The sequence below is a fragment of the Micromesistius poutassou genome (genome assembly GCF_964030765.1).
Source record: "Micromesistius poutassou genome assembly, chromosome: 3".
Classification (NCBI taxonomy): domain Eukaryota; kingdom Metazoa; phylum Chordata; class Actinopteri; order Gadiformes; family Gadidae; genus Micromesistius; species Micromesistius poutassou.
The window spans coordinates 18,212,875-18,235,205 of record NC_140273.1 but is presented as its reverse complement, the minus strand read 5'-3'; the positions used below and the strand labels follow the sequence as shown (position 1 = coordinate 18,235,205).

The 22,331-nt window shown below is 46.2% G+C and overlaps 1 protein-coding gene across 1 annotated transcript in view; it reads right to left on the bottom strand.

Annotated features, from left to right (window-relative positions):
- rhbdl3 (rhomboid, veinlet-like 3) overlaps nucleotides 1–21,816 on the bottom strand; it is a 45,238-nt gene extending 23,422 nt beyond the window's left edge. Inside the window, exons 1-2 of the mRNA XM_084466234.1 lie at nucleotides 21,012–21,816; nucleotides 20,581–20,604 (exon numbers count right to left, since the gene is read on the bottom strand). Coding sequence (XP_084322360.1) covers nucleotides 20,581–20,604; nucleotides 21,012–21,125 — 138 coding nt within the window. The 5' untranslated portion in view covers nucleotides 21,126–21,816. The remainder of the gene's footprint in view (nucleotides 1–20,580; nucleotides 20,605–21,011) is intronic.
- Between the last annotated feature and the right edge of the window lie 515 nt (nucleotides 21,817–22,331).

Here is a 22,331-nt window from a genome sequence, read left to right as displayed (position 1 = left end):
AGACAATAAACAGAACAGAACAGAGATAAATAACCTTATCTTGCAGCACATCAGCTAGTTTCTGGCGAGGGCATTTTCTCATGTTGAAGTGATGTCAGCCAAGTACCATATCCCCAGGCTGGTTGTCTGTGTGTGTGTGTGTGTGTGTGTGTGTGTGTGTGTGTGTGTGTGTGTGTGTGTGTGTGTGTGTGTGTGTGTCTCTGTGTGTGTGTGTGTGTGTGTGTGTGTGTGTGTGTGTCTGTGTGTGTGTGTGTGTGTGTGTGTGTGTGTGTGTCTGTATGTAAAATGTGATAATGTGAGGATCTCTCCGTGTCTCTGTCTCTGTGTGAGGCTGGTAACAGACTTTCAGCCAGACACTGGAGGATTACGGTTCAACTCAGACCCCGTCCCCCCTGGCACCCCCTCCTTGCCAACACACACACACACACACACACACACACACACACACACACACACACACACACACACACACACACACACACACAGCACCCCTAGAGCCTACATTAAGCCGCCCCCCCTACGGCTGCCCATTGATTCTCACTCTCCCCCTCTCTCAGGAATCCCTTCGTCTTCTTCTAAATTCCATCTATTCTGGAAGGCTCACTTTCAACATGCACACACACACACACATGCTCAAGGACACACACACACACACACACACACACGCACACACACACACACACACACACATGCACAAGGACACACACACACACACACACACACATGCTAGCACATACAAATGTACACGCACACACACACCCTCCAGCAGGAAAAACAACCAATAGTTTTTACTTATCGACCAGTGCTCATTTCCATTCCCAATCTTTGTGAAAAAATCTTTCATCCAATGAATTATACAGCACCATACTCCCATTTAAAGAAACAACCCTACTGTATAGTTCAGGGTAACTATATTAAAGTTTGAAATGTTATTTTTTAACAGTTTGGCTGAGAACTGGCTGTTATACTTGACTGCACACTCCCCATAGTGCTCAGCCTGGGTGGTTTGAAAGGGCAGTGTGCAGAGTCAGACACCCCCACTTCCCTCTCCCCAATGGGCCCCCCGAAAAGTGATTTCATGCAAGGTTCCCCAAATGTAAGCTTTTACTCCACTTAACGACCGGTTACTCTGAGAGGACGGGATAGTGTGGCAGTACACTGTATGGTGCTGGTAACTAACAGGTTACTGCGGGGTTGGGTTACCTCTTCAGGGTCATGAAGGATGTAATACACAGAGTCAAAGTTTAAGCTATTTGGTTGTAATAGTGGATGTTGCAGTTGCTGCAGATGACCATAGAGAAAGCCTGCATTTCAGGGGATTCTCTACACTAGAACAACAAGGGTTGATTTTATAAAAGAAAAGGGGTCTGTGATCCTGTCATTTCAATCTGCCGTAATCCCCTGAACCATGTCATTGTGATTTAAGATGTTAAAACAAAGGCTTCACATACACACACACTCACACACACACACACACACACACACACACACACTCACACAAACAGTGTTAATCCTGCAGCCGACATAATGCCACATAATAAAGGCGACATTATGAGGCCATCTCTTAAGCCTGGCTGAACTATGAGGAGGAGGAGGAGGAGGAGGAAGAGGTTGAGGGGAACGGGGTGGGGGTGACTAAAAGAGATAGCCGCTCTGCTGCCTCATTTTAATAAAGCTGCATATTAAAACCCTTGGGGAGACACAGCAATACTCCTGTGCTCCCGTTCTGGGAGTATAGCAGCCATAGCCTGCTATGAGTTAGAGCCAGACTAACATTCCTTAAAGAGGTCTAAGAGCGACAATTCTGAATCAAGTCCTATGCGGGGAGAGAATGCTGAGTATTAGTCTCCTTTCAGATGTTCTCTTTCTCAGAGAAGAAAATTGCAACAGCAAAGCTATCATTACTAAAGTCCTTTGATCTCCCCTTTTGTGTGGTCCAATCTACTCGCCAGATCAGAGGCGAGGCAAGGACCTTTTGCCGGCTGTCTATTGGTTGGGTATAATCTATTTGGAGACAAATGAGACACATGCATTGTTACTGCCCAGCCAGCCCCCTTCCCACCCAAACCACTTGAGACTAAACAGAAAGAGGGAGATGTGACAGGTCACAGGAGAAAATGTGATCGTCTTGAAGACGGATGTCAGGCGTAGTTCAACCACAGGGCTGCCAGTGATCTGTGACCCCCGAGCCGGTCGGGTCAGTGTCCGGCCACTTTAGGCCCTTAATGGAAATCACAGCCTGAATCCACTCTGCAGTCACACTGAACGGCTGCAGAGGTGGGCGGAGAAGTCTTGAGGTATTTAGGGCCGAATTTACCACACTGTCCAATCATGGCCCCGAGAAAGAAAGAAGCCCTGAGTAAACTGGATGTAGAGATAAAGGGACAGGATATCAGTATAATACTAAAATACTACTAGTTACTACTACTAGATCTGAGGCTAAATGAACTTGGCTGAGTGAATCATATCATAATCACATATTTCATTTGTTGCCTATGTTGGCCTTCTTTGCCTATCTCTTTTTCCCAAGTTTATGTGTGTGTGTGTGTGTGTGTGGGTGTGTGTAGCAGTCAGATAGTGTACAGGATTATTGTGTCTTTCCGTTAGCTTCAGTGGTTCTCAAACCTCCCTTTGGTGAGATGAGGTATACGGCGTGGGGGGTCGTGACCCGTGCACGAGGGCCGCCATCACATCCTGTCTTGTTCACGCCGGCTTGGGCAATCATTTATTTTTACAGCACTTTTGTGCATCCAAACACATTATTTCTAATTGTGGGTCGGCCTCTGCTTTGTTGTTATACAGTGTGCAATTGAGCTTTCCCCCCCATCACATAAAAGCATCCCGTCCTCCCCTGCAGCGCCCCTCCCAGGGGAGACACGCCTCCCACCTTGAGGAACACCGGCCTGTGCACAACTCTATGCATCATAGTTCTGAACAGACTCTCCTGTGATCACGTCCGTGCGTCATGAGACACTAATGAATATAATACAATGATGTGTCTTCTTCTCTCTATTATATACCATTATTTTCTGTATTATGCTTATCGTGCTCTAAATGACCAGTGTGGCCTCTCAAACAGGACAGCCAGCAGTGTAATTGTCTGGCATCCATGGCCAGACTGTGCTGTTGCTATAATCTGGGATGTCATCAAAACAGCATCTATGTGTTCCCTGCTGACTCAGAGGCCAGAATAACCTAGCATCCATTTTGTGATTTATACTCCAACTCAAAATCATTACTTTGAGTCCCAGTGTTACATAAATAGCCAACATACATGTACCATCACACTAATATAAAACAAATATAAAAGATAAAAGGTGCTTTTCATTTCCTAATTAGTATGGCCCGGGTACATTTTCTTCAGCTTGTGTAAGCTAAAGAAAAATCTACAAATACCCACTACACCACAACACCTTCAGAGAGGAACTCAAAGTTAATTAAACTTCACATTTTGTTCTATGCCAGCTTTGTACCTTCATCCAACACAAAGCACTTGAAAAAACTTGAAAGAAACTTCAAGTGTTCTCCCCTTCTGACGATTGGAACAGAGGAGTTTGTACGTGTGCTAACAATAGTGTTGTCAGTCTCTCCTTATGGCACGCTGTCGCTTCATTTTGCGACATTACGAGTTACCTTTGATTGTGTCTGAAATTAGAATGTGTCGGCTCCGAGGTGACAGAAGTGAGATGAAGACGGCGGAGGAGAAGACTGTTGAAGGAAAGCCAGCCAGTCAACAGCAGCACGTAACCACAGCAAGCATGTTCCTCAGAGCCGCAGGACTATGGGGGAAGCCATGGGGGCTAGCACCCTCCTGGCACATTTAAATAAACACACACACATACAAAGCCCTATTGACACTGCATCATTATTTATACCTTCCAGTTTCTTGAACATAATGGACCTTTCTCTGTCCTCTTTGGGTTAAGTAGGCTAATCAATGAATTTAGCCTCATCCTTAGCTTTATGATTGATGTGCATTATCTCTCTCTGTTTGCTTTGATCAACAATATGTTTCAGCCCCCTCCCACACACACACACACACACACACACACACACACACACACACACACACACACAAAAGCGTTCATTTACGCCCCCATGGTTCTTTCTGTACACAAAGCCGGAACACTGCCTCCCTTAATTAGCAGGTCTAATTAAAACCTACATCGTTAGGGAGACAGCAGCTCGTTAGGGCTGTCTGCTAATCACGCCAGTACACAGGAAAGACCAAGCACACTGCATTCACTGCTGGCCAACATCCGCCCCCCCCCCCCCACACACACACACATACACACACACACACACACACACACACACACAATCACAACACACACAATCACAACACACACACACAATCACAACAGCAAGAAAAGGCTGTGTGGTGTGTGAGTTGATTACTCCTCCTTGTCAGGTTGGATGTCTGTTAAAGGAGAATACAAAGAGAGCCAAGGAGAAATGAAGCAATGACCATAGGTCGGTTCAGTCACTTCACACAGAACGTCAAAGCTGAAATCTAATTGCGCCTTGGTTCTCTCTGTCTATTCTCTGTCTCTCTTCCACTGAGATGTCTGACAGCAGCTCAGGTTGTACCAGCTCTTACATCGAAGGCTCTGTCTCACAAATCAGACTTTAGTTAACAAAGTCTGGTGGCAGACAAGCTCAAATATGTGTTTCTTCAGTCAAGCAGGGTTATGTAAGCTGGTAATTGGCTATTAACAGTGTAGAATGTTGGTGTATTCTAGTGTCTCTCTGTGTTCACATTTCTTAGTGTGGGGATAGGCCAGTGCCTCTCCAACTGATACCAGGTAATATTTCCAACAATCCTCCATTTGTTTATGTCCCTAAAAGGACGAACCAAATGGCCGTCTGAGGCATAGCCAGGGCCATACACCTTATCAAGGGAGACACTGCTTCTGTTCTTTTGTGATTCACGCTTATTGTATATTGTATATATTATTGTATATTGTGTTCTATTGTATAATACTCACCCCAAACCTTTGATTCAGTGAGAAGAGGGATCGACAGCCAAGGAGCACGTCTGGAGACTGCTCCTCACCCACCGACACTATAGATTAAACCAAGTCTGTACCTTGCTGTATTACATCCTGTAATAAACCATCTATTCAAGCCTCTGGTCCAACCTGTCAGGCTGCCTTGATTTCCACTTCAAGAATTACTACTACGACGACGAAAAAATACACAACGCAGAGTCTAAATAACAGCTTAGACATAAGCTGAAATCGAACAACAGGGAAAACTCCTTTTTGAAAGCTTTGTCTACTTCAAGTTGCAAGGTTGCAAGGTTCTACTTGCAAGGTTCCCCAAATGTTAGCAGTTTCTCTGTGGTTGAATATTTCTCCAACGAAACAGGGAACAAGGCCATACTTCAGCTTTCTTGTTTCAGGCACAAGCTCTGAACCGTCCCCCACCTGAATTTCAGCTATAACATAGCAGGATGGCAGGATCGAAGATTAGGACAAAGAGTGCAGATATTTAGACCATTAATGAGCAAGACGACACATGATGTTGACAAGGATTCTGGAGGAAAAGATCAGTCGTCCAGCCCCATGTAAAGAAATCCACACATTACACAAGAAACACAGATAATTAAGTTTGCGAAGGTCAGGAACTAGCATTTCATGTTTTTTATTAATCGTTCCGTAAATCTATGGTGTAAATAGGGCAACTCATGAATATATTTATCATTATCATGTCAATATTCTATTGTGCGTCTTGTAACACGTAAACATAATATACAACTTTTCAGGTTTTCATCCGTTCATATAATAAAGTCATTTAAAAAAATGGATTCATTTTGAAATAAACACCAAGTGAACTAAACAGGCAGAATGTGTGCATGGCCCGGTCCCCGGTTGGAGTAGCGTTTATTAAAACAGCAGGCACTTCATCGCTATCCAGCTGACTCCCACTCCTGTCACATCTCTCCTCTGCCCTGTATAATACCCAGGAGGGTCCCCTCACCAGAGTGTTCAGAAAATACATTCTGGTGGAGGAGTGTGCGTGTGGCAGTGGGACAGGAGGAGGAGGGGGGAGACATCACAGACTTGAACTTGTTATTTCTAAAGTCGTATTGTATGAGGGGACTGCTACTGCTGGGCGGGTCGGGGGAAGCACTGAGGGGACAGCATCTGCTCTGCTTTGAAGTCTTGAAGTCTTTATCTCTCTATCTCTCAGGGAGAGAGAGAAAGACCGAGATAGACAGAGAAGGTCAGACAGAGAGATGGAACGACAGGGAGGAAAAGAGACAGAGAGAGAGACAGAGACAGAGACAGAGACAGAGAGAGAGAGAGAGAGAGAGAGAGAGAGAGAGAGATTACGGTATAATCTTTGCATGCGGCCTGTAACCAACATTGCTTCAGATTACAGCTGCATACCCTGTATTTACCACTTAACTAAACGTAACAAGAGAGAAACTACCAACGCATATCTAACTTACTCTGTAACTACAGGAAACAATAGTTTGGCTGTTTTCTGTCTAGACCAACAGTTAAAATTTACTAGGACTAAAAAATTGGAAGAACAAACTAAGTTCACTGCAAGGTCTGCTGTATGTATAGTAACCATATATATGCGTTGGGATTACGTTGTGTTTATATATCTATTGTATTTATTTCCAGAAATGAAAGGAGACCATGATCAGAGCTGAAAATTGGTAAGCTTGCACCGTGAGAAGCTGTTAACACAATTGCCACAGACAGGGAGAAGACATTTTAACGACTTCAAAATTGTCAACATATGGTTCCACTGAAACACAAGTGACATCTAGGTTGGGAGAATGCTGTCCGCTGATGGCAGGCGGAGCCACGAGGCGGTGAGCGAGCATCCAGTAATGAAGTTACTGACAGTATCCATGACAACACACTGTCCCCTGGACTCTTGTTCTGAAGTAAATGCACAGATGTACGTGCCTGGAGTGGAGACCAACCTGGATCATGTGACCTCACTGACCTCAGGCTAATCAGGGACTGTGTCGCAGACGATTTTGTTATATACAGGCCGTCACTGGCAAAACGGTAATGGCTTCTCCCATAGCAACGAGCAGTAACGTTAACATTAGTAAAGTAAACACAGCCATAAGTTATATTACTGCTGAAATAGAATCAATAACAACTATTCATCAACGGCGGAAAATATGTTTTTGCCGTTGATCCGAAGTACCACCGCCCACATTGATTGATCATTGTGGGCGGCCAGAGGTGCAGACCGTGTAGCGGAACTAAATATGAGGTCACATGATCCGGATGGTCTCAAGGCTACAGATGTAAGACTAAGTACCCCAACATAATAAAGGAACAATAGAGACAATTGTTTGACCTGCTTGTTAGTAACAAGGTCGTCTTTAAATAAAATCACCTGTTGCAGAACTCCTCCCTCCATGTTCCCTGAAACATCCAGGTTTATGGTCATACTGAATCCTGAAATAATATAATAGGTATCCAGGAGTTAAATAATAACTACAGCATAAATTCTTTAAAGTTCCTCCCTAAGTTCCTCCCAAACGTCCAGATTATTGCTCAGTATATCACATACCCTGTCATAATGAAATAGCTAGAGTAGTTAACCTCACATCTTTTTCCCCAGTACCTTTATAAGCATGGGAACTGTTCTTAGTAAAAAAGATGACACCATAAAAATGAAAAAACACATAGAGGCATTATAATTCACACTGAGTACTACCAAGAGCCCAAACAGTAAGAGAGTGTGTAAATACCTAGCCTGCCATGTGTATAAAATGTGTGTGCATGTGTCTGTACAGTATCCAGCCCTGTATTACCTCTCCTTCCTCTCCAATTCTTGCCTTTCATCTCAGGTTTTACCCCCTCGACTCCTTCCTTCTCCGTGATGAAGGGATGTAGTCGTAGTCTGGCACAGGTAATTGCTTTTTTCCCCTTGCATGCAGTCTAATTTACTTCCTCTCTCTCTCCCATTATATACACACCCAGGGTATACAACTGACTACATCAGCCCTGTGTTTATGAGCGGCTGTCATCCATTTCTCTGATCTCGTACCTGTTGCCCTAAAATACTTTTCTACAAGAAACATATCCAACATTGAAATGGCCTTGAAGACCCAGTGTCGCAAATCAAACAACACACAAATGGAATAAACTACATAATATTATATTACTATATATTATAGATGATAATTATATTATACAATGTTATACGACACACATTACCGGCTCAAATAACAGTGTTGATGGGGTTGAAAACCTTAAAGAACGATCTCTGTTCAAAATACGTACTTTGTTTATCACCAAAATGTACCTCATCTAGTATGCCATATGAATAGTCTAATGTGCCAAGCCCCAAGAAGTCCTTCAGCAAAACGCATAGACTTCTTACCTTATAGACGTCTGCTACAACTTTCAAAACAGTCTGGGGTAAATTGTTCCCTACATACAGGTATATATCAGTGATGCGGGCAGGCACATCCATTCTATCTTTGAAGACAATTGGTTTGTTGTGAGATTCCAGCAAAGAGACCAGCCTACACAAAAACATGATAGACGTGGATCGTTGTGAGGATTTAAAAGTTTATTTCACCTCGGATGAACAAACTAGCCTGCAGCCCGAGATAATGACATACATGTGGATCATCAGCATATCTTCTAAAGCACATTGCGACCCCTGGAAGTCTGTAAAATCCTGTTTCTGTGACCCAGAATCTCAGTAGTACTGGGTCATAATTTAGTCCAGGTTCTTTCAATAATCGTGGCTTCGCATCCTACAACTGAACAGTAGTCTGTCGCAGCACAAGAAACGACCTTCTGATAATTGGCTACTGCAAGCGTAAGGCTATCCAGACGCCAGCACCACCAGCACAATAGACGGGCGTACAACCGCAGAACTTCAAAGTAGCGTGTTTGTCCAGACTTTGATTCATGTGGTGCACAAAAAAAGATCTATACGTGAGTGAGCTTCCAAATGACGTGAACCACAGGAAACCCACAACTTTAGGGGAGAGGGTCTTTAAATAGATATAATGGTTATTATATGACATTTGTTATTACTAATAATTGTAATACTATATTATTAGAGAGGTTTCATCTTTACTGGAAAGCAAGGTAGTTGAGGAAGCATGTTTAGAGGATCTGAGCTGAAGCGTTTGGTGTCGTTAGATGGTGGGTCCATTAAGAAGTCACACCGTCTGAGTTGGGGGTTCAGGGGAATCAATGTTAGGTCATCTGCCTTGCATGACAGACCGGACGCCCACGCGCCTCGTCCGAGCCGGTGACAGATTAGCCTAGCCTGTCAGCGTTTCCTTGCCAACTGCCCTGTAGCTAAGCAACAGATGTGGGTGTGGGAGGTGATGACGATGACTTGAGCAGGTGAAAACATGCAAGGATTTCCAAGACGCTCACAAGCGGTATAAACAAACACGTGCATAAACAAACATACATACACACACACACACACACACACACACACACACACACACAAACAAACAATGATTTTTCAGAGTAGGATGTGTAAATATGCAGACGATTGTACATTTAGTGTGTATCCAAGATGTATGTGTACAAAGAAGACACACACAGATGCTCAACATTTTCCATTTCCTAACCAAGCCAATACATGTCTTCAGAGTGCAGTCTCCCTTTCAGTTTATATAAGCCCAAGCCCTAGCCAGGGAACTCTGTCATGGCACTACTCAAAGAGTTCAATTCTATTGCCTTATCTGCAGTCATACTGCTTTCCCAGTGTTTCTCTATAGATAACAGCTACATATTTTCTTCAACGGTGTGTACTTTTTAAAATAATTTATTTCACCTGTATTTGACTCGTGCTCTTACTGCTTAGCTGACCCAATGTTAACCTAGAAATGACTGAAACTGAACTGATTTGAAACTGTAGGTGTGTTTGCTTGAGGAGATAGACTGAATGTGAGAGAAATGTAATTCTACGTGCCCTTCTGAATGTGTGTGGTTTGTGTGTGTGTGTGTGTGTGTGTGTGTGTGTGTGTGTGTGTGTGTGTGTGTGTGTGTGTGTGTGTGTGTGAAAGTGTTTGTGTGCATGTGTATGTGTGTGTGGTGTGTGTTTGGGTCCCTAGTTGGACCCAGTGTATGTGTTCAGATCAACACTTCACCCCATCGTTCTCTAGCAGAAACACAGCACAGGGGGGGTGAGGTCATGGAGCAACAGACGCCAGACACACACACACACACACACACACACACACACACACACACACACACACACACACACACACACACACACACACACACACACACACAGATGATTTGTCATAGCATACATACAAAAGTCAACGTCCCTGTCCAACACACAGTCTGTGTTTCACACAGGTATGTGTCGTGCACAGAGGAGGTGATGGAGGAGCCATGTAGTGGAGCCAGAGGGCACGGCGGGGTCAGCCCGGAGACAAAGACGGAGCACCGCCACCTTCACTCCCAGACCCTCCCACTAACACTGGGGTGAGGCACTCCCATTAAGGGTATACGCCACAGGCCGCTATAAAGCAGGCCTTTACTGAGGCTCGGCAGACACTGGCCCCGCCCATCAAGGAGTGAGCAGGGAGAGCTGGGGGCGAGTAATGATGATGGGGGAGGGGGGACATTTATTTAGAAAGCTGTCTTTGAGTTGTCTCTTTTTTTTTTTTTAAGAGGAGCCCTTCGTTGAACCCCCCCCCCCCCCCACACACACACACACACACACACACACACAGACAGACACACACTTATACTTTTCATACAGACAGACACAGAAACACAGACCCACACACACACACACACACACACACACATTCAGTCCATTCATTCTAGAGATTTATGATCTCTTATAGTGGGGAGAAGGAACTGAGGATAGGCGGGCCCCAGTTAGAGAGAGATAAAGGGAGAGAGAGAGAGAGAGAAAGACAGAGGGAGAAGCGAAGAGAAAGAGAAAAGGCAGGATTTTTCGCCTGAAATCTCTTAAAAGGCCATGATGAGGGAATAGAAGAAAGAGAGAGAGAGGGAGGGGGTGTTCACAGTGGGGGGGGGGGGGGGGGGGGGGCTGTCACAGGCATTTCCAAGGTTGCCATCTGGGATAGGCTCGACCCTTCAAACTGTCACTCACTCCCAACCCCCTTACACACACACACACACACACACACACACCTCAATACCAACCCCACTTAGCTGCCTAAAATCAGATGGGGTGTACAGTACAGCACATATTGGGGGCCTGGTCCGGCAGGTCCCCGTCTATGATTGGCTGGTCAGGGCATCTATCAAATGGCTGCAGTAAGCCAATCAGCCACAGAGCTTCATGCTGATCCATAATGGGTCCATTGAAGCGGCCTCTGTTTCATAATCCTATTGCTATAATCCCCCGGGGTCAGGGAGCAGGCAGCAGTTTGCCTTCCCGCTGCAGACTGACATCCCTCTCCTTTTAAGGCCGGGGGCCAATGGAAATCAGGACCAGAGCAGGAAGGAAGCCTGCAGTAAAGGCAGACCCACATTGGACTGAGCTGTGGACTTTCAAATACTTCCAAACGCGCATGCGTGCACGCACACATACAAAAACACACACACAGGTTCATGAAGGCAGTATTGTTCATCTGTCAGGTTTCAGATTGAAATGAGCTATAACAATGGCCAGGGTAATGGTAGCGCACCACTTCTGTTTTAGCGTGTTGCTTAAAATCACTTAATCAATTAATAATTACAGAACTAACAGTATAAATCGTTCCGCAAAGACGGTTCAGAGGGCTAACATATAAAGTTGTTTTTCTTCACTGTAACCATAGCCACTAGTTAGAGCTGTGCATGCACTCAAGACTCATTCAATTGTATTCTATCTGTAGTCTTTGGATAAAAATGTGTTGAATAACATAGAAAAGTACGCTTAACAACGAAAGAAAAACTGCTGAAAGAGGATTTTGTTAAGATTCAAGGCCTTTTCAGGCCCTCCAATATGAAAGCTCAATGGAGACCAGTAAAATCTCTTTAGTGTCAGGTAAAAATGGTAGCCATTTTCAGTGCGGCCATGACATTGTGAATAATGTTCTGTTCTTGTAGTACTGTTACATCTAAGCAGAGTGGCCCAAGCAGAGGGCCACTTAAAAAACTAGAGAGTACCTGCATGGCTGATTTGGTTTCTAGTGCACACTCTATGCACATTATAAAGGTAACTGCCTCTCAAAATGGCAATAGAATACAGCACAGCGATTAAACACTCCCAGCATCCAGTGACAATTGACAGTTTGCACACACAAACACACACACACACACACACACACACACACACACACACACACACACATACACTTTCCCTGACGCGTCAGTATCAAGACAAGAGCCAATAAATACTGGGGAAAAAGGGATGCTGAAACAGCACACACAGACAAATCAAATAAAACACAAGTAGAAGTAAATTCTGTCGTAAACACAGCACACAATATACAGTTATAGCATTATTACATTTGTCTTAAGTGTGTTTTTGGATGGTGGTGGTGTTGATTTTGTCTATGATGTTGGTTTCTTCCAGTCAAAAATGGCGACCTCAGCAATGTGGGTGGGTCTGTAGGCTAGCAGGCTGTGCTAGCGGGGGCCTTGGCAGTGGCAGTGCCCTGTAAGACGAGCCAGGGGAGACGGGCGAGGAACAGAGCTCGGGTGGAACGCTAAGCACACTGTGTCTCTAACCTTGGGACAACTGCTGAGCCAAGCCATAACCGGGTCGTCATGCCAACAGCAAAACAAGGCGTCCTCCTCGCTTCACTCTAGCTTTGTTTTTTAGCCCAGAGGTGAAACCGAGAAGCGAGCACTGGTGTTGATGTACAGATTGTGTAGGGTGAAAAAAAGCACACGAAAGATATGATCTCATGAACCTCACGTGAACGATTTTGTCCTCCAGAGCCACCTCTGATTCAACAACATGGAACTCATTTCATTAGTAAAAAATAAAAGTTATATATACTTTGTTACCAATTCCCCTCACAACTTCCCTTTAGGCTGGTGATCCAAAGTAATGTCAATACTGTGTACACACAAATACACACAGTGTTCATTTCTTCCCACACTGTTGTTAAAGCCTATGACAGCCCGTTTATAGAGCAGTACCTTTTGTACTCAATTGAATTGTTAAATCTGGCACATTTAGTGAGAAGAAAACCCAGAGTGGGGCCGGGGGGGGAAAGAGTGAGTTTGGCTTTCTGCTGAAAGAGGTTTTTGTTAGGGTCAACCAATCTTTTCAGGCCCTCCAGTATGAAAGCTCAATGGAGACAGGTAAAATCTCTTTTGAGTCAGGTAAAAATGGTAGCCATTTTCAGTGCGGCTGTGACAAATAATGTATTCTTAGTCTTTTTTATAAATCCAGAATGAGTGGAGGTGAAATTAATTTATCTACCAGATGTACAAACATTAGAACAACTACTGAATTGATTGAGTGCTTGTTTTACAACTACTTCCAACATCCATCGGTCAACATGCATCGCTTCATTTGCTTTTTTGCTTTTTTTTTTGTAATAAAGGAAACAAACTTAAACTGTTAAGAACATAAAACATACAATAAAATGTGCTCAGTAGAACTCAGTAGAACACCAGAACAACACAAAGACCCCTTTTGGAAACCTGATTGAGTTTAGAACCTAACCCCATGACGAACATCTGAGTACACACTTTGCAATGTACTTGTTAATTCCAACATGCTAGGACCATAATGTGCGAGCACGCTGCGTTACTATCTTCCTTACTATTGTGTATCATCTTGAATATCTTCTGCCAATTGGTTTGAAAAGTTAATCGGTTGTTCCCTGACCAATGACTGGGCAATCTTGGGCAAATCCGAGCATTACTATCTGAGATATTCTCTTTGTTTGTCATCCCACAGACGTACAAATGTAGAACTCTGGAGCAGAGATGGCAGAGATGGCACTGACACAGTGACCCATGCATGAAGAAGTGCTAGTCTACTGTCTGGTGAGTGAGCGGTCTGGAGGGAGGGAACTGGAGGCCAGCGGCACTCCAGAGCCTCCAGTGTGGAGGATATATTGTGTGCGCTAGCCTGCCAGTGCAGGGGCCAGACTGGGCCAGGGAACATCTGTGTTGGTGGTTGTCAGCTTTGCATTTGCAGCTAGTTGTCAGCGTGCCATCTGTCTCTATAAAGAGCAAATTGTTCTTTCAGTGGCAGCGAGCAGAAGAAGAATGAAAGAGCTGGCAGTGTTGCACGCATCATGAGGAACATTCCTTAATGGGCAGCCCTGCGTCAGGGAACCACGCATAAGTGAACACAATGTGCATACACATGTACAAACACATACACGCACACATATACACACACGCAAGCATACAAGCATGCAGACACACACACACACACACACAAATATACAGAAAAACATCCACATGCAGATTGGTAATAACATATGTCTATGGTATGTTATGGTCTATGAAGCACATCTGAAGGGCCAGGATGTTATTTACCTAATTATTTTCTGCTGGAGAATTTTCAATAAGAGATTAATAATATTTTATTATAATATAATCTCTTTTATTGATAGTTAATCCTTTTTAAGGAATGTTAGTGTTGTTGGTGGTGACTCTGCATGTCTTTCATGAAATCCAACATGGATGGATGGATACGTAGCAGAGAGTGAATGAGACAAAGAGTGAGACTAAGACAGGTTATGAGGATGGGAGAGCACACCAACGCACACACACACACACACACACACACACACACACACACACACACACACACCTCGGCTCTTACAGCAGACTTTCCCTTTCCAGTGGTGAAAGAAAGATGGACATATGTACAAGAAGACACAATAGAATAGACCACCTACCACACACAGTATGCTACCACACACTGTCCAACCAAAGGCACACGCAGCAGCATGCTAGCGGAGTGAGAGTGAGTGAGCCGTTCAACCACCCAAAGAGATTGTTTGATTTCAAGTCACTGCTGTTGTGTGTCTGCGAGCATGAGCCAATTACGGGTAAACTGACAAATCAAATCCCCCTTTCTTATCCCTTTTGTGTGCTCTGACACATCGACAGGCAGGAGGGCTATTTTTACCTCCACATTAAAAACTGTTTTCACAGACCGCTGACTGGAACTCTGCCTTTCATTAAGGAAATCTATTTACGAAGGGAGGGGGGGTTGGTAGGCAGAGGAGTGTGTGGGGGGTGATAAGGGCTGATTAAAACACTCAGTGAACACAGTCGCTGTGTGGAGCCTGGATATCATTTTGATTATTATCTTGTGACAAATGATGTCATTTCAACAGGAAACAAAATAACAAAAATAGACCAGCGGGTGTAATCTGTGATTTTTGGGAGCAATCCCAACATGAGATCCACAGACAGACAGTGGCAGCACACACTACCTTGCATTTGAGGGTTATCACTTGCCATAAAAACCATTGCAAGTGACACCTGGCACTGATTTGAACCTGTCAGAGACAGAAATTGCCTTTACAGTATGGTTTATTCGATTTATTTGTCATTTTCATTCTGTTTTAATATAAAGCAAATGATGTAATCCCAACACATCCAGCCTCTGGATGTGTCAACAGCAAATAGATTGGAAGTGGGTAGGAGGTACAGAATGTTCCTTCCTTCATTCCCAACCTCCTTACTTCATTCCTTCCTCCTACACCCTTCCTTCCTTGCTTCCTTGACTTGCTCTTTCCTTGCTCCATCCCATTTTCCTTTCCTTGCTTCATCCAAATCTTCCTTCCCAACCTGCTTCCTTTCTTCCTATATCTACGCCCCCCAGCCCGCTGATGATGTCATGGCACACCACATCAGGCCCCCTTTGTGTGACCAGGGCTGCAGGTGACGGGGTCAGACAGGGACACGGCGTGGCTGAACACACCGCCAGACACAGACAGGGGGCTCCCTCACTGGGGCCGCCGAGAGAGAGAGAGAGAGAGAGAGAGAGAGAGAGAGAGAGAGAGAGAGAGAGAGAGAGAGAGAGAGAGAGAGAGAGAGAGAGAGAGAGAGAGAGAGAGAGAGAGAGAGAGAGAGAGAGAGAGAGAGTGAGTGAGTGAGTGAGTGAGTGAGTGAGTGAGTGAGTGAGTGAGTGAGTGAGAGAGAGAGAGAGAGAGAGAGAGAGAGTGAGTGAGTGAGAGAGAGAGAGCATGTGCTGAAACGCTGACCGTGACCGGCATGTGACGCATGCATGCGGAGACAAAGACAACTTGAATAAACGTCCCCCATCCTGCCATCGGCAGGATAATTAGTAGGCAGGCTGGTTGAGATGCCTCCTCCCCCCCCCCCCCCCCCCTCCCCGACGAGACAGGTAACTTTGTCCTCACAAGGAAGTTCCCGGTTAGCCCAATTAGCTCCACTCTAGCTGGGCTGTTTCATCACAGGCTTATCTGTAGTGATTAGGAGTAGGACGATGTTAACGAAGCATTCACCGCTGGACTGTTATTCACCACCCTGCCTCCTGCAATGGTATCATGAGAGCCATTACAGCATTAAAGTGGTCTACTTGTGTCCTAACAATATATGCATCTTAGACATTGACCACCATCAGTCCAATTTGGTTTATCTAAGAAGCCTGCAATCAAGCTGAACTTTGTAACCACGTAATTCACAAATCACAAATATAATAAATTTTAGGTTTGTGTGTGTGTGTGTGTGTGTGTGTTTGTGAGTGTATGTGCGTGTGTGCGCGAGTGTGTTTGGTCCCATGTGAAAGTGCTTAATCGCTAAGCCCCCTGTGGGCACGTGGCTGGCACATCTGAAACAGGCCACTAGGAACATGAGTGGATTTGACACTTTGCACTATGTCAACACGACGAGGACAGTATGGACACCAACAGTCACACAGTCAGACACACAAGCGATCTAATATGTTCACTCTGCTAATGGAGGGAACACAACAGAAATAACTCAGAGGTTATGACCTCTGAATGGAGGTCGTCAGGGGAGAAGGGGTCAAGGCGGCTTCTTCCATTTTCTCAAAGTAGAAGATGGGAGTGGTTACGATCACACCCAGATGTGAACAAGTGAGGACTAGAAACAAGACAGTGACATTCAGCGCCCGGCAGGTGCAACAGAAACCGAACAAACAAAACGTGCCCTCTTTATAAAACTGATAAAAATGATACGACAGAAGGGATTTACAACGCCATTAGTGCAAAGCTTCACCGTTAAATCTATCAAGGCTGGCTTCAAAAAAAACATACAAAACTAACTTGTTTGGTATTTGTGAAATGTGCTTAATGCGATTTATCATCCCAAATCCTGAACATGCAGTGTGGTTCCTGCCTAAATCCTCTCAAACTCAACATGTAGGAGAGGAGAATATTAGCATGGGCTGGAACAGTCAGTGTGTCTGGGTGACTATGTACAACCAATGCGTGTCTTTGAACAAAATGCCTGCTGTATTAAACAGCAATCAATTTGAAAATTAGGTGCAGAAGATGTCATGTGTAGAACTAAAGCAAGCTAGAGAAATGTGTGTGTCTGTGCATGCAGTAGTCATTTTTACATGGTCAGAAAGACAGATACAAGATGTGTACGGGTAAGAGAGAAATAGAGGGAGGGAGCACGAGACAGAGACAGAGACAGAGGCAGAGACAGAGACAGAGGCAGAGACAGAGGCAGAGGCAGAGGCAGAGACAGAGACAGAGGCAGAGACAGAGACAGAGGCAGAGGCAGAGGCAGAGGCAGAGACAGAGACAGAGACAGAGGCAGAGACAGAGACAGAGACAGAGGCAGAGACAGAGACAGAGACAGAGGCAGAGACAGAGACAGAGTAAAAGGGGTAATAGAGAGAGCTAAGCCTGAGCAGAGAGCGATAATGATAGATACGGCAGCTCGGCCCCCAGCCTCTCTTGATTCATCCTCTGCTGTGAGTCACCTCGGTCTCCCAGGTCACCTCCCAGGCACCAGCAGCAGGACTCACAGCAGCTGGAGGTGCGTTAGGGCTCACTTCCTGTGTGTGCTCTGGCTCACGCCCCGTGTGCGCAGGAGACAAGCACTTACCCCGCAACAAAATCCCCCCCAGAGACGAGGGGCGCCGGAGCGAAAGAAGAGACTTTGAAAAGAAATGAGTGAAATGTAGCAGTTGAATTACAAGGTTTCTTCAGGTGCACGCACACACACATAACTGAGTGCACGCACACACACACAGGCACGCAGTATACACAAACAATACACAAACGCAAACGGACAAATCCAAACATTCTCTATATATGTCACATTTGAGAAGAAAATGTATACTATTGTTGGAGGGTTTGGGAGAGATGATCATTAAATGGTGTGTATGGTGAGACGATACGATTACAACTGCCTGGACTGAGAGTGGTGGGCGGTAGAGGTGTACCCTGCTGAGTTCACATCCCTGTAGGGACGAGGATAACCTGCTCTGAACACAATAAGGGCTGCATGTCATCATAGATTAAACAGGGAGGATATATCACATGTAATCACACAACTGTAGAAAGGCGCAGTAAACTGGAATAAGGTGCAGTGAACGCAAAAGTCGATGTTCCCCCACAACACAAAAGGTTACGCCCGGACACAACAAAGTCATTATCATCATGGAGCACATCAACGGTTCATATAAACAAGCCACGGCAGAAGTCCGCAGAAGTAAGATATGCTGCTGGACTGGATCCGTCCAAGGAGAGAAGCAAACCAGTATCCCATTTCCCCTTTGTCTGTTAAAGAGTAATGTTTAACTTCCTATTGTGCAAGTGCTTCTAATCCCTCTACAAACACACCGCCGGTTCAAACAAACAGCAGCCTGGGCCAAGAGCAATCTGTCACCGATCAGTATCGATCTCCGTGTCCCTGGGGGCAGAGGCATGGGTCCCTAGACTGGTCTGAACCTCCCCCCAACACGCACACATACACACTGCCTACCCCCCACCCCTCAGACAGGGCTGTGGTGTCCCTAGAGGTCAGCAGCCGTGACAAATGCACCGGGTCATTGTCAGCAGGATGGACGGCGAAAGGGAGAGCAAAAGAACAAGAGAAAGAGTGAAAGGATATTTGAAGATGGGAGACCGGACAGCGACCCCACCATTTGGGAGACCCCACCCCCTCCTCTACCGCCCCCCCCCCCCCCCCCCGTTCTCCTCCCTGCGTTTGAACACCACTCAAGGAAACGTAAAGTGGCGCGGCGAAATAGAGACAGCTGATTGAGGAGAGCCACTTAATGCTGGACCACAAAACAGCCAGCACCCCCCCCCCCCCCCCCCCCATCACATTCTGCTCAGCGCACACACACACACACACACACACACACACACACACACACACTCCAAACCGGATTGGATTTCCCATAATCCCGTGGGACCTCAGTCCCGCCTCAAAGAGTGACCCTGACACGAGCCTATGACTCAGAGAGAGAGAGAGAGCGAGAGCGAGAGCGAGAGCGAGAGCGAGAGAGAGAGAGAGAGAGAGAGAGAGAGAGAGAGAGAGAGAGAGGTTCCTTTTAGCAGTGTGTTTGGGGCCCCAAAGCAGGCAGGTGCTAAGGCATACTGTGTATCTTTGTGTGTGTGTGTGTGTGTGTGTGTGTGTGTGTGTGTGTGTGTGTGTGTGTGTGTGTGTGTGTGTGGTAAAAGGGGGTTTCGTTTGCCGTCTGTTAGCCCAGCCTGCTGTTTGCCTGATCGCCCTTGGTGCACGTCCTCATCCCCTGTGGTCTCTGGCATGCGTGTGTGTGCGTGTGTGAGGGGGAAACAGTGCTATCCCTGATACACACATGTATCCAGGATAAGGTATCGCTCTAATTGCATTAGTGCAGCGTGTATGTGTGTGTGTGTGTGTGTGTGTGGGTGTGTGGGTTTCGCACCCACAACCTCCCGCTGTTCGGACCACCCTAAGGACTGCACTCTTGCTCATAGTTGGGCGGATTGGTTTGCACGTGTGTGTGTGTGTGTGTGTGTGTGTGTATATATGTGTGTGTGTGTGTGTGTGTGTGTGTGTGTGTGTGTGTGTGTGTGTGTGTGTGTGTGTGTGTGTGTGTGTGTGTTTGAGTGAGTGTGTGTCTATTGGTTTGTCAAAGCCGTAGCTGGGTTACCCCTTAACTTAAGAAAAGGAACAGTAAGTATTGTTGACTAGAAACAGCATGTGTTTCAGCAAAAGCCTTCAGCAAAAGGTGCCCACAGAATCACTTGTGTAGGTGGACTTAATGTATTTTGTTTACATAAATCATGAGAACATCTTGCCTAAATCAACTTCTCACAGAATTGACACATAATGACAATCAAAGGTTTTTATTTTCCATTAATCTGAATGTACATTTCGCAACTGGCACGCACACATGCACACAAGCTAACACGGGCACACATACACGCACACGCGCGCGCGCACACACACACACACACACACACACACACACACCCCCCCCCCCCACACACACACACACACACACACACACACACACACACACACACACACACACACACACACACACACACACACACACACACACGAGATCAGAAATGTCACTCAACATGCGCGACCATGCACCAACACCACAAACAACAGTGAAACACCGACTATAGAGTAAACCAGACAGTTCCCGATGGCGATGCGCATGCATGCAAGCAAATACATGCTGACAGAGAAACAGGCGGTAACACGAGGTGCCTACCTTGTCAAACAGAGACTTCCATTGCTGAGAGGAATATAAAGGAGAGGGGGGGGGGGAGAAGAGAAACCGACAGTGAAGATGTGCGCGTCAGAACGGCCGACAAGGTAAACGTAGTAACAGTAACAGGTGTCACAGAAAGTCTAGAGGCAACACCTGCATCCAGAGGGGCGTCATTCTGGGGGTCCAGCAAACTAGGCTGGTAGGATGGTCTATTTGACCGTGTTGGTCACATAGACTAACATCCCCACCAATGCACATCTAATGGTAAAAGTTTAAGCAAGCATAAGATGCAATAAATGTATTGTCATTCTCAAGACGTGCATAGAAGTTAATGTTTTACTGTATAGCGAGATCACATGATTGTTATAGTAGAGTGGACGGAGAAATACGTCTAAAATGTGCAGGTGAGAAAAGGCTAGTCCGAGACTTACGTCCTCTGGCGCGACGGGGAGGACGTCGGCGCTCTCCAACACCTCGATCTCGTCTCCCTCAGCGTTGGCTGCGACCGCCGGGGAGCAGTTGACCGGCGGCGGCAGCTCCGGCATCCGCCACTCATCCTCGGGCTGTTCTTTCCAACGACTATAAGATCCTATATCATCAACACGCGTTGTCCCATTATTGACACCGACACTTCCTTACGACAAATCACGTACGTGCAGGCCTCTTCTACGCGTCTCAGAAGTATCCGTGGGAGCCCCCCAAAGACTGGCTTCATACTAACTAAAAAAGGACCCTTACTTCTTTTCAATTCTCAATGAGATGAATCCATGTCAAAGTAGACTACCCTGAGTGACAGCATCTAGACATGCGCGGTCCACTCTGCTTGCAGTTCCTCCACAAAATATCCCCAGGCGAGGCGAGGCGAAAAGTTACGTCCCAAGTTGCGGACTCTGCGCAGCCGTCACGTTGTACACCTTGGAAATGAAGTCCGCTCGTGTTGTGATCAGTCACGGCACCGCGTCTCGCTGTGTTCCTCCCCACGGACGAGGCCAATGGAGGTCGCCGGTGCTTGGAAATGGACCGGTCCTGCCTGGCTTCTATCGGAACACACACAGCCGATATCTCGTGCCGTGCCGTGCGGTGCGTGCGGAACCCACGTTTCAAAAGAAGAGTCTCACATGCGTAGAGCGGCGACAGGCGAATCGGCCGAGCTTTTATAGCCTCCCCCAGAGAAATAATGACATCACGGCGAGAGTGAACCCCTTTACGTCACCGTCAACTAACGACGCCACGCCACTGACAACTATGCACACAGAGCGCAGATAGGCACTAGACCAGACGACGGATGAAATAACCTCCCGGTCCGATTATTGTCCAAAATAGCACGCGAGTATAGTTGCAACAAGGCTATTGGCTGTGCTGCTGCTCGCGCTCACTGTCTGGAGCGAGCCCCGCGGAAAAACTCCAGCAAGTGCCAATTTTTGGTGCGTCATGCTACCTGGCGATTGTTGTGGTTTTTTTCTTCCCAGGTCGTCTGTCTGCCGGCGGCGCAGCCCGGGCCGGATGCCCGGTGTATCACTGCCTCGCCGTGTGAGGGAAGCCTCTGGGGAAGACACACCGGGCTGACTCCGAGCTGCTGTGGGAAGACTCTGGCTGACTCCACCGAGCTGGTGCTGCTCCAGGGAGTCCTACACACGGGCACCGTTCCACCGCTGCGTGGTGCCTGCTGCTGGCGCAGGTTGTTACCCGCCGAGGGAGCGAGGCACAGCCGAACGAGAGAGACACACACACAGTGTACCCCATGTCTCCTA